This window comes from Cygnus atratus, chromosome 3, assembly GCF_013377495.2.
Source record: "Cygnus atratus isolate AKBS03 ecotype Queensland, Australia chromosome 3, CAtr_DNAZoo_HiC_assembly, whole genome shotgun sequence".
NCBI lineage: Eukaryota > Metazoa > Chordata > Aves > Anseriformes > Anatidae > Cygnus > Cygnus atratus.
In genome coordinates, this window is record NC_066364.1 from 21081504 (window position 1) to 21094391 (window position 12888).

Here is a 12888-nt window from a genome sequence, read left to right on the forward strand (position 1 = left end):
TATTATTCAGTGTAAGCAAATCAAAACAGACCCTTGCCTCAGTTTCTGTATGCATAAAAAGACAGCAGACTGTTTACTTATCTACTTCCTATCTCAGTTAACATTTCCATCGTGCTTTGATTCTGTATAAATTAATTAAAAAAGGGAATATTCCTGGGAACTGGAATGAGGTTGTCTATGATAATTTGTCCTCGGCATGTTTTTGGCCCATGCCAGACATCCCTTTCTGAGACTTATGCTGAAGTTACCTCATAAAATGGATTGATGCATAGTTTTTGATACGTCCAGACTTTTCAGGAGGAAGAAAGCTATGTACACCTTATTCAGCAACTCACAAGTTGTTCCATGGCAGCTGGTCTCCATGCCAGACATGGCAGACATGCCTTGGTACATCTAAATTACGAGGAACGATGTGGTCTAAGAGTTGTGAGCTGAATGGTGCATAGCTGCTTGGTGCATACTTGAAATGCAAGATACTTCTTACTTACGGTACGGTGACCAAAAATCACACAGAAAGTGTAATTTTAAGCCGGGGAGAATCTTTCATAGAATCACAGAATGGCTTGGGTTGGAAGGGACCTCAAAGATCATCTAGTTTCAACCCCCCCTGCCATAGGCAGGGATGCCACCCACTAGTTCAGGTTGCCCAGGGACTTGTCCAACCTGGCTTTGAACACATCCAGGTATGGAGCATCCACAACTTCTCTGGGCAACCTGTGCCAGTGCCTCATCACCCTCTGAGTGAACGATTTCCTCCTAACCTCTAATCTAAATTTCCCCTCTTTTAGTTTAAAGCCATTCCCCCTTGTCCTGTCAATATCTGCTTGAGCAAAGAGTCGCTCTCCATCTTTTTTACAAGACCCCTCTAAGTACTGAAAAGCCACAATGAGGTCTCCGCGGAGCCTTCTCCAGGCTGAACACCCCCAGCTCTCTCAGCCTTTCTTCACAGGAGAGGTGCTCCAGCCCCTTGATCACCTTCGTGGCCCTCCTCTGGACCCGCTCTAACAGCCCCACATCCTTCTCGTGCTGAAGGCGTTGAGCTGGCTCTCCAAACCTTCCTTTCAGCCCTGTACCTGCCTTTTCCCGACAAATGAGACGAAGGACTCCTTGAAGCATAACAGCAGAACACCAGCCTGCGCACTACCTGCCCAGCTTTCCACCTCGCCTGCCTCCATTAGGTGACCCTAGCACACAACCAGAGTCAATATTTGGCATGACTCGGCGTGCAAACATAACCACGCCACGCCATGCCAATGCCAAGCGCCGAACCGCTCTCCCGAGCGCCAAGGCAGCACAGCGCCCAGCCGAAGGCAGGCTCCTGGACTCCTTTCCAAGCCGCTCTTGCTCGGTCTTGCCTCTGGGTGTCTTAAGCACGCTGCGAACGGCGGCCACGGCCGGGACATGGCGCTGGGGGGGAGCCGGGGGCGGCCGGGGGGCTCCCCCCTCACGGCGGCGGGCTCCCGCCCCGCCGTTACGGCCGTTACGAGCCCCTCAGCGCCCGATCCCTCAGGGCGGCCCCGCTCCCGCCCCGACCCCGTCTTGGAAAGCGCTCCCTCCGCGCCGTCCAACTTTATATTTGCCTTTATTTTCCTCCCCCGGCTGCCAAGGGAGAGGTTTATACACACAATCAGAGCAAATAGAAGGAGTTCAGCCGGATCGCGTTTCACCGGCAGCCCCCTTCCGAGGGGCTTAACGAGGGGGGGAAGAAGGAGCGAGCAGGGAGCGGCGGTGCCACGGCGGGACGGCTCCGGCTCCTACCGGGAGCTGCCTTCCTCCCTCCTTCTCCTCCTCTTCCTCCTCGTCAGTCCACCCGGCTCTCCGGGGAGCGCTTCCAGGCAGCGCCGGCAGCCCCGGGAAGCCGCCGGGGGCTGCCCCTGCCAAGAAGAGGCGACGCGCACCGCCCGGACCCTCCCGCGGCCACCTCTCCGCCGCCTTCCCGCTCGGCGGCTGCCGAAAGCAGCCGTCCCCCGTCCCCTTCCCCGCCCCAACACCGCCCCTTCCCCGCCGCCGCCGGAGCCTCAGGTTCCCGGTAAACCGGGGCCGGGGACCCGCCCGGAGGGAGCCGCGCCAGGGCCATGAATATTTCAGCGCCTCCTCAGCGCGTTTCTAATTAAAGGTTGGGGCCCAGCGCTCCCCCCCCCACCCCTTTCCCCGTCTGCCCTCCTCCGGCTCACACACACACACTTGGGACCAGCTCCTTACGTCGGAGCGAGGAGAGGAGCGACCGAGCCCTGCCCGGGGGAGGGACGGGGGGGACCGGGGAGGGAGGGGAGAGGAGTTGGGGGGGGGGGGGCTGTGCAGCAGCGACGCTCCCCAGGTTGCCAAGTGGACTTTTATTGTTTTCCACCCACTTCCAAGTCGATACTATCTGCCGTCTCATGTCCATCCTATAGCCTATATAAGCGGCTGCGCCGGCGATGGAGTAGGTGGCGGAGGGACGGGAGGGGGGCGGGCGGGCCGGCCGCCGACAACTCGGACTGTTCTGCTGCTGCTGCTGCTGCTGCTGCTGCTGCTCCTACTCCTACTCCTACTCCTGCTACTGCTCCCACTGCTGCTGCTCCTGCTGCTGCTGCTGCTGCTGCTGCTGCCCGGGGAGAGCGGCCCCCGCGGGGAAGACAGCTCGCCTTGCAGCACGGAGAGCCAGGTAACCCGGCCAGCAAGGGGCCGGCCGCCTCCCTCCTCCTCCTCCTCCTCCTCCTGCTCCTTCTCCCCGTCCCGGAGCGCTTGCCCGGCCGGGAAAGTTGGCACGGGTCAGAGAGGGGCGCCACGCGTGGGGCAGCCCTTGTGCGGCGGAGCCCCGCGGCGTGCGCCCGGCCAGGGTGGGAGCAAGGGGAAAACTTCGGGGAAAGTTGGACACCGCTCGGTTTGTCCCGGCTCGGCGGGGCTGCTCTGCCCCAGCAGACACTGAGCAGAGCAGGCTCGATGTCCCGGACCCCCCGTGTTTCCCATTTCACCCCCCGTGTGCCTCCCCACCTGCAACCCACTCCCGTTTTTCTCTTGCAGAGGAATAGGAAGCCTCCCCCGCCGGCAGCGGATCGTTCATTTTCATCTGCTCGCTCGCCCTTTGGGTCAGGCTGCGATGAGCGGACTGAGGTCTCCTGGGCTGCTGGGGCTGGTGCTCTTAATGCTCTCGGCGGGATATTGCAAAGAGAAGAGTGACTCCGCAGATCTGAAGGACAGGCAAAGCCTCTTAAATCTTATCATGGAGATCATTCAGGAACTGAAAAGGTACCACCTGGAGAAGGACAGTGGGGTGCAGTACTTCTCCAAACACAACTATAACTTAGACCGACGGGAAGTGGCAGACTACGGAGGGTACCAGGATGAGCAGAGAGTTGGTAAGTCACAGCCCCTGACTTGGGAGAGCTTTCTCCTTCTGTAGGGTGCCTTGGGGAATCAGACATCACATCAGGTTACTAATTTTGTATCGAGGATCCACCGCCCAAAATACCTGCAGACACTCTCTGGTATCAGAAACTGACGCAGGCGGCAAATTTTGGAATAGAAAAACTCCATTCGCATCTCAGAGCCTTTTACTGTCTGGATAATGTACTCAGCTGAAAGTCTGACTTCCTGTGTGTTGGCTTTGAACAAAATCTATTAACAAGGGAAAGGAGTGAAATGGGCTGAGATCAAAGAAATAAGGGATGAAAATGCTCTTTCTCCTGGAAGTTTACCATTTTTTAAAATGTGCCTAGTTTAAGTGTTTCTTGGAAATGACCCTAGCAGTAATTCCCCTGCAGGACTCTACTATGCCCGTGCTCTTAGAGATAGCAAGAAGTCTGTCCTAGAGCTCAGCTTCATTAAACTTTTCACCCTGCTTATTAGTGCTGCTAATAATTATTCTGGAGGGTAGCACCATTGAAAAACACTAGGGAACTGAAATAGAGCACTCCTCTGTCACCACATGAGCTATGCATGCTTCGAGTCACTCCTTCAGTCATCATTCTACTCATCTGTAACCTCCAGTGAAAGTCCCCATGTGTTTGTAAGATGCTCGGAGCTGGATGTTCAGAGCAGTCATACTAAGCCACGCAGTGATGGATAGCTACAGCTCAGTTTCACGATGTGCCTCTGTGCATCCCGCTCGAAGTTGACTTGACTTCTCCTGCTGCCATATCTCATTTAGTGTTTCCTGTCACTCCCAAACCCCTGCAGCACTGCTGCCACTCCTCTTACCCCTCCCACTGAAAGGGACTTTCTGAATATTTTCCAGCAGATGCATACTCACCTTCTTCCAATCTGGCTTTCATTTTGCTAGCATGCTATTTGTTTTGCCTTTATTGATCTCATAAAGCTCCTTTGTACCTTTACTTCAGTCATTCATGTTCAAATATCCTCATGATTTGCATTTGTTGGTGATTTTCATGAAAATGTTACTCCCCCATCTAGATGATTAATGAATACACAGAGGAAGACAATTTTGTTCCATTTAAGCTCAGCACAGTGAGAACATTTTGTTTTGTAAATTTTGAAGAGTTAAAAAGGCCAGATGAAGCAGTGAACTCTAATCCGCACAACTCTAAATTTCAGCTAGAAACATTGGCATGGTTCTTGGCCATCCGACATCAGCACATTGGTGCAAAACATCTGGCTTGTATTCATCAGTTATCTATGTAAATATAAAACCACTTCAGAGCAGAATAGTTGGTACTGGTGTCATTGACTCCTAAGCACAATTTTACATTTTATTCTTATAATGGAGTTATTCCCAGCAACTCTGAAAAGGAACTATTGCTTAAAGTTCTTCGTCTCAGTTTTGGCATCACTTTCCCAGTGAGCCTGTCCCCTGGGAAATTTCTGAGTGAAGCATGTGTGTTTTTAATGCTCTTCGTGACATAATTAGGTCAAATACCATAAGGTCAATTTTACTTAAACTGACTAAAGTTAGAAGTAAATGAAGAATGACTTTCGAGAAGTGTCTAACCTCACAAGTGAATCAGATCTGGATGGAAATGTTCTCTGCTTTATATCTGATAAGAGGTGCCAGGGGAATGAAAAAGGCTGCTCAGGCATTTATGGTCAAATAAATAAAGCACCATGTAGTGTATCATACACAATCAGCGCTAGGCTATCAGCATAGAGTTCGTAACGGAAAGCAATCAAAGATAGCTGTAAATCAGGAAGACACAGGGAAGGGTTAGGGCTAAAATGGATTTCAGAAAACCAGTTTCATTTTGCCATCTGCTGAACACAAAACGCGAGGTGGTAAACCACAAATATAGGGAGCCAGAAGAGAGCAATTTGCTTGGGATCATTTCCTGTGAATTTTATTTACTGCCAGAGGGGAAAAAAAAAAAAGATTCCTGTAAGTAGATCAATCCAGTTTCACGATTACAGCAGGACAGTGCTTGTACAGACATACCTCTGACAAAAGAATGGATATGGTTGCATAAGAGAATTAGAAGACAAGGCACAAAACCAAACTTGAATGTATCTTTGGATCTTTACCAGTAGTGGGAGGAGTCATTTCCAAGCAACTGTAAACTAAAACGTTGTAAAGAAATTAAACCTAGGTAAACGTGACAATGTAATTTATAGAGAGCTGAAATCTGATTCTTATTTATCAGACTACATCATTAATAACTGCACACCTAAGAGACACTACTTGTTTCATCCGCACACTGTGTTTCATGGTGCATTTTACAGTGGCTTCATATGTAAAACAAGAGCTTGCAATTTGGCCTATTGTATGCAAATGAGTTCTGACCACTGTGCATCTGTCAGGAGGTAGCGGTGATGTTTGCTCGTCAGAATTTATTCCTTTTTCTCATGCTGTGCCTGGCAAGCACAGTTCCTACAGCACAGTGACTATGCTTTTTTCTGTCCAACAGAAATAGTTCCCAGAGATCTGAGGATGAAAGACAAGTTTTTAAAGCACTTAACAGGTATGTCTTAACTTTGTGTTGGTATCCATTATGTCGCGTACATACCATAAGCTGTACTTTTTCCTGTAAGCTGCACTGATTCTTAAGTTATTTTTCCCTTCTATTTCAGGTCCACTCTACTTTAGCCCAAAATGTAGTAAACACTTTCATCGGCTTTATCACAATACAAGGGACTGCACCATCCCAGCATGTAAGTGCTAAAACCAAAGGCTAACTTTCATAAAACAACAGAAAACTCTGAAGTAGAGTAGCTCTGTGGGATACCACTTGTGATACAATGTTAGAGTATATTTCTTGCAGTGCAGAGTCTGTAGTGCTCTGCAGCATGTTTGCTGAAACTGCATTAGCATTACAGTGAGGGAAATGGCTACACAACATTTTCACTGCAAACAGACTGCATAGAATGACTGTAAACACTGGTTACTTAGTTATTTATGCATGTGCCTTTTTTGTTCGAAATCAAAGGCGTTTGTTGTTCATAGGAACATGTGACTTCTTTCCCAAACCTATCATACTTAACTTACAGTGCTGTAAATTCAAAATAGGATCAGAAATTCAGTTGGGGCTATTTCCTGTTCATTATTTATGGAGAACATATAATAGCTGGCACAGGTTGTCCAGAGTGGCTGTGGAGTCTCCCTCCTTGGAGATCTCCATAAAACTCCTGGACATGGTCCTGGGCAGCCTGCTCTGGGTGGCCCTGCTTGAGCAGGGGTTGGACCAGATACCTCCAGAGGTCCCTTCCTACCTCAGCCATTCTGTGATTCTGTAACATATCTTGAAGGCATTATACATTTTGAAAGTTCAGCTACCAATCTACCAGTCATGCTGAAAGTGAAACTTTGCAATCCTTCTCTTTAGTAAATTACAAAAAATGTTATTTTTCTGAGGCATAATGAAAACAAACAACAACTAGCTGATGGACACAAGTAAGCAAATCCATATTACGTTATCTCATCAGTGTTGGCAGCAAAGATTGTTGTTTTTTTTAATCTGAAATCGACATTTATCACTCAGGAGATGTGATTCTAGATTCATACCAAGGTGGGCCTGTTGAGTAAGAAGATGCTATTTTGGTGCAGCTTTTCAGAATGGAAGCACACTTTATTTTACTTTTCTAAGGTCAACCAGTTGGGTCAGTAGCAGAGCTGGGAATAGAAACAGGAGTTCCTGATTCCAAGTTTCAAGTATTAATAAATATTTCAGCCAAATATATTTTAAAGGCATATTTGGTAAGACCTGCAGACTTTCTCCATATTCATAGTTCTTCATATTAGGACTAATTTGGAAAGATAAAGGTTTATAGATAATGGCTAACCAGATCACGTTCAGTTTATATGGATGGTGATGGAGTTGTTAATAAGAAGTGTGTTTTAAATAAGCACATGGGCATATTACCTTTTTCATAAGGATCACATCACAAACATCATTTGACTCAGCACTAACAAGTACTTCAACCTGTGAAGATAAGTTGGCCTCTTAGTCTGAATTAGCCTTGTCCTTCTGACAGGTGACATACCCACCAGCATAATGTCTGGATAATGGAGGATAATTTGTACAAATGGTAATTATAGCATACCTATGCTGTGAGTTAAAGATTGTTAACATGGCATCTCTAGGAAACATAAGATGTAGTTACCCATTAATGGAAATAATGCCTAAAAAAATAAACATCAGTCACTGGACTGGACTGACTAGCATCTTAAAGTAACTTTCTTCTACAAACATGAAGTAAAAATCCTCCTTTAATTCTACATGCACAGTATGATGTTACTTTTTGATAATACTTTTGATGATACTTTTTGATATCCTGACTTCCGTTTAAACTTACTGTTTATTCTATGTTGTCATTCAAAGGCAAGACAATAAAGAAATTAAAAGCATCTGTGATGCTGCCACAAGGTGGGAGGAACAAGTACAAAAGTATTTTGTTGGCATATCTTCTTAGTAGCACAGACACCTAACAGCTACTTTAGTCTCCTGCCTGTATGTGACCAACTTTCACATAATTTGCTTTACATTGGCCATGGGGGGAGGGGGGAGGAAAAAAAAAACACAATTTGATTGATTTTGCAGATCTGCATTGGTTCTGTTCATCATTATACAGCTCCTTATTATTAATGCATCAAAATAAATAGATAAAAAAATAAGGTACCTAAAACAAGAACTACCAACAATAGACCTACTGTGGAAAAAAAATTACCAGTCTCAAGATGGAACTTGATACAGTTATGAATGAACTTATATTATGTGGTTGCTAATGGGCAGCATTCCTATGAATATATAGAAAACACCAACAAACGCAGGTGATGTTATTCTACACCGATATAACACAATGTATACAACATGTTTCTATCAGAGACCTTATTTGTCTAGTTTTACAATTTTTCCAGGAAGAAAAGTTAATGTAAAATATTGCAACTCCCCAGTAAGTTGATATACTTGCTCACTGATGGCTGGATTTCAAAGATGGATGAGCACTACTTATTCATCCTCTAGCATGGAAATACAACACTCACATATTTAGACCCCCACATGTAAGCACATACACAGATGGGTAAATGTTTATACATACATACACTTGGAATGCCTACAAGCACATTCATGCTATTTATTTATAGATATTAAGCATGCAGAAATACCATGCATACAATTATGTGCGCCATTAGACATGGCTCTCATTACGGAGCTTTTACACACTGCTTTTCTAAGTCTAAGGAACTGACTTCCATATTGTTGCAAACTAAGATGTTCATTTAACTTAATCATGACAATAATTTGCACATCTTTATCAAATTTGATTTTTAAAAGCAAAAGTTTTTTACTTCATTAATGTCTATATTTATGCTTTTTTTTTTTTTTTCCTGACAGACTACAAAAGATGTGCCAGGCTTCTTACTCGGTTGGCAGTAAGCCCAATGTGCATGGAAGGATAAGGTAAGCTTTTCGATAGTAATAATGACATTATACTGCATAGCAAAGCTGTGGATTTTGTTTCATACATGAAAACTCATAATAAAAATAGTTTTTTTGGCTAAGATATTCCTCTTTCAGAGTATTTGCAGTAACTGGTTTAATCTAGCAAATAGTGGCAATAAATAAAGGCTACCCCCTACTGGAAGTCATTATATAAAAGTCCATGTGCATCAGCTATGAATTATTCATAGAATTATACAGTTACCAGCTAGTGAATTTGTTGTTATAGAACAAAAGACAACAGCTGTAGCATATTTTTTCAAGAGTTGACTCAGTATACAATTGTTTATATTGGTAGTGGCAGCCCTTTTATGTGTGCAGCTGTAGATCTCTGGTGTACATTTCAGTATAAGTTAATATACATGTAGCTATACACATGACAGCTTTATACATGCAGATAGGTTGCAGGTGCTTTTATGGTACTTAAAATGTATTAGTAGCATTGACAAACTAACTTTAAGCTGTCCAGATTTCTAGGGATTTTCATTGTGTACACTATGTCTATGTACACTTCTATGTATGGGTTATTCCCTCCCTTTTTGCTTAGATGTACCTCTAATTCTTAGTACTTTGAGAATCTCAACATGTACCAAAAAAAAAAGTTCTTCCAAACGAACTGAATTTCTAGAAAACTGACACATAAGAATACAAAAGAACTAATTTAAATTCTGTCCTCAGCCTTTACCCGAGACAGAAATGTGACCTCTAACAAAGGGGTAAGTAATAACCCATACAGACATTTCAGTAACAAGTGCTATCAAAGGTATTTTAACTCTGTGACAAGATACACATCTTGTGGAGAAAAAAAAAAAAAAAGCATTAAGGCTTAAGCATCTTAGTTGACTTTTTAAAGCACAGAAACTGTTTTGCATGGCATTGTCACAAGCAAGCTAGTGAGATGTGATCAAGATACATGCAAAAATGGTTGGAAAATATTGAAGCTATCAGTGCTTCAGTGTCAAACTGAAAAGTTGTATTGAGCATAGTCACACAGCTACATTATGGGTATGGTATAGGTCAATACTTTCATTAATTTGCATGGTAGAAGTCAGTATATTTATGGATGACAGTGGTGTAGGAGAGGCAACCATGAGGGAGTACATCACTGAAATTTAAAATAACCTTGGAAATGCAGCTGAATAGTCTAAAAACAGGATAAAACATACGGGGAAAGCAGAATTATGAAGCCATGTAGGAGTACTATATATGCAGAAATATATGGCAAGTTGTGAAATGCTAGATAGATAGTTCTGTAGAAAGTGCAGGAATTATGATAGACTCATGTTTAGTTTGTGATCCACTATGTCACACTTGAAAAAAAGACAAACTGGAATTTATAAATAGAAACATTGTTTATAAAACGTGAAATAATCACTGTTGCTGGTAGAATACAGGATTTAATTGAGGACCCCACACTTGAAGCCATACGGGTGTTTCTTGGTTGCTCTGAAGAAGAGCAAAATGGATGACTAAAGAAAACACAATTTACAAGAACTAAAAGGAATTAGGATTATTTAGTCTAAAGGACAGATGGGTATGGGAAAACACAACTGAGCTACTTGACTTCATAAAAGGTGGCCACAAGCCATTCTTTTTATCCAGTGTGGATAAATAAGATTTAATTTGTTTAAATTTGCAATGCAAGGATTCCAACTACACGTTAGAAAAGACTTTTCTAACGGCCAGGGCAGAGATCATATATTAAATCATTAGATACCATTCAGCATTCTGACTTTATGCTAAACTCCTCAACGTACTTTTAAGTATTTTCTGCAGGACTTCCTAAAATAGACCTAGACTAGCCCAGCTTCAAGTCAAAAAGTTCCTAAGGTCCACTGACTGTTACATTACTTGTTGTCATCAACTGAAATACGCAGCCATCGAGAGGAATCTTTTATTCATACATCTTGTGTTCAGGGATGGAATCATGGAAACAACTGCAGTAAGACAAATAAAAGCTAGTAAATAAGTAAATCCTCTGATCTAACTAAGAGGAATTCCAGGATTTAACCTTTCAATTCAAAGAAAGCAAGGAATGAATTTGATAATGATTTGATAATGATATTCACCTGTGAAAGGTAGGTGAGTACTGTATTACCAATACTAATACACCAGAGTAGGGAGATCTTTTCTCTCTTTCCTTTGAAAATTTTATCAATCACTGCACCCTATCACAAAAGCACAAACTTGTAAACATGAAGGAACAGTGACTAAAGTAGTTCTCATCTCAAGCTGGTAGTCTATTAAAAAAAAAATAAATCCGTCTTATTTTGCCAAAGAACTCCTTTGCTCAACTAACTGGCATGTCTGAAGGTCTCCACAAGCCAAAGGTACAAACCATTAACAGTATCAGCACTCTTAAGCAACATTTACTAAAAGAACAGCCTTTCCTCCTACACCACATATGCCTTGAGACCCCCACTGAAGTCCCCATAAAATTAAGCATCTTTCCTACCCAAACCTTTTCCAGTGGATCAGTTCAATTTTGTGTGGGTAAGACATCCACTCACACAGAGAAGTACAATGCAGGCTTCATTTGTTTTCATCATCTCATGGACAGTGGTAGAAAAATGTAGGGTTTTGGTTTGGTTTTGTATTTTTCACTTATCAGTCCACCCTTTTTCTCCACGGAGCAGATACTTATCATTGTCCAAGATCTTTTCAAGGGGTTTTAAAATTTTGAGCATAGTACCAATTGCACATGGCAAAACTAAATTTCAAAACCATTTTTTGCTTAAGATGGCTCTCTAGTATAAGAAGAGGTTGTCTTATTTAATAGCCTGGCAATAGCTAAACGTTTCTGGTTTCTGCTATAAAGCTACAAGTTAATATCAATTCTAAAGCTCAGACTAATTCCTGAATAGTAGAGAACAAAATTTTATTGTGATACTACAAAAGTGAATACTTCCTTGTGATTCCCCCAAAGCCTGAATTAACAAGCAGAATTTGACTGTTTATATTAATTGTAATGACACATTTAAAAATCTTTTAAAATTATGACACGTTTCATGTTGTTGTTTCACTCTCTCCCAACTTCTACTGAGATTTACATAGAAATGCTGTCAAGATAAAATCTTAAGTAAGATATCACCCAGGGATTATTCACAGAGGAAAGAAAAACACCACATTTGTGCTTTTTCCTTACTTATTTGAATAGTGTTATTGCCTATGAAGTATGTTAAGTATTTAAAAATAATGGAACCATGAATATGTATTGCTTTTATTTAACAAAACTGTTGAACCTATGGTTAATTTATGCTGAAGCTAAATATACTACTAACTGAAGTTTATATGCCAAGAATGATAAGGAAGAGAAATTAGGCTAGAGATTTACGATGTTTTCTTCAAAATATATCTACAGATAGGGTTCAGCAAAAAATAGTTAGTCTTTTTCTTTCAAAAAGATAAGAAGATTTCATTGTTCTTGGTAGTTTTTATCCTGCATTCAGATATGGAGTCCCACTCATTTTTATACTTCAGCATTTGTTGTTGCTAACCAAGGTATATTGGATCAATCAGTGATCTGATACCATAGGTTATTGGATCAATCAGTGATCTGATACCATAAGTTAGTAGAAGAATACATTCTTAATTGTCGTGCCTACCTTTTTGTTCCAACAGAATTAGACTTTCTATTTTGCTCAACTTTGTTGAAGGCTTATGATTGGGATGGGTTATAAGAAGAATAATTGCTGTTTGATACTTTGGCAAATTGGTAGTTTGGGCACATTTTTAAGATCCATTGACATCTGCCTATGTTTAGAGATTAATGTGGGAGGAAAAGAAGTAAAACCAAAAAAGGGCAGATTCATTTTTGATTTGTTCTGACAATGAGTTTTGGACTATCACAGTTTAAAACACAGTTTTTAAACTCAGTGCTAAGATCAAACAAGAAAATAAGATATGAAAGCAGGAATTGGGCATCCATTATCACAGTGCATACTTAAGCCACATGGTGGTGGGGGTAGGTGTGTTAATTACAATGTGTCTTCTGAGGCATTCACTTTTTCTCATTTTTTGTACA

At 42.5% G+C, this 12888-nt stretch overlaps 1 protein-coding gene across 1 annotated transcript; it reads left to right on the top strand.

The window, feature by feature from the left end:
• Positions 1-3079: 3079 nt before the first annotated feature.
• On the top strand, positions 3080-11329 carry ALKAL2 (ALK and LTK ligand 2). Its single transcript, XM_035542978.2, has 4 exons — positions 3080-3338; positions 5835-5888; positions 5998-6078; positions 8760-11329. The coding sequence occupies exons 1-4, from the start codon at positions 3080-3082 to the stop codon at positions 8822-8824; spliced, it is 459 nt and encodes a 152-aa protein (XP_035398871.1). The 3' UTR covers positions 8825-11329.
• Positions 11330-12888: the final 1559 nt, after the last annotated feature.

What these genes read in the sequence shown, in the direction of transcription:
- ALKAL2 (XM_035542978.2), top strand. Translation starts at nt 3,080, where the DNA reads ATGAGCGGACTGAGGTCTCCTGGGCTGCTGGGGCTGGTGCTCTTAATG. An exon ending in CCAGGATGAGCAGAGAGTTG is followed by an intron (nt 3,339 to 5,834) that starts GTAAGTCACAGC and finishes TCTGTCCAACAG; the next exon opens with AAATAGTTCCCAGAGATCTG. An exon ending in GGACTGCACCATCCCAGCAT is followed by an intron (nt 6,079 to 8,759) that starts GTAAGTGCTAAA and finishes TTTTCCTGACAG; the next exon opens with ACTACAAAAGATGTGCCAGG.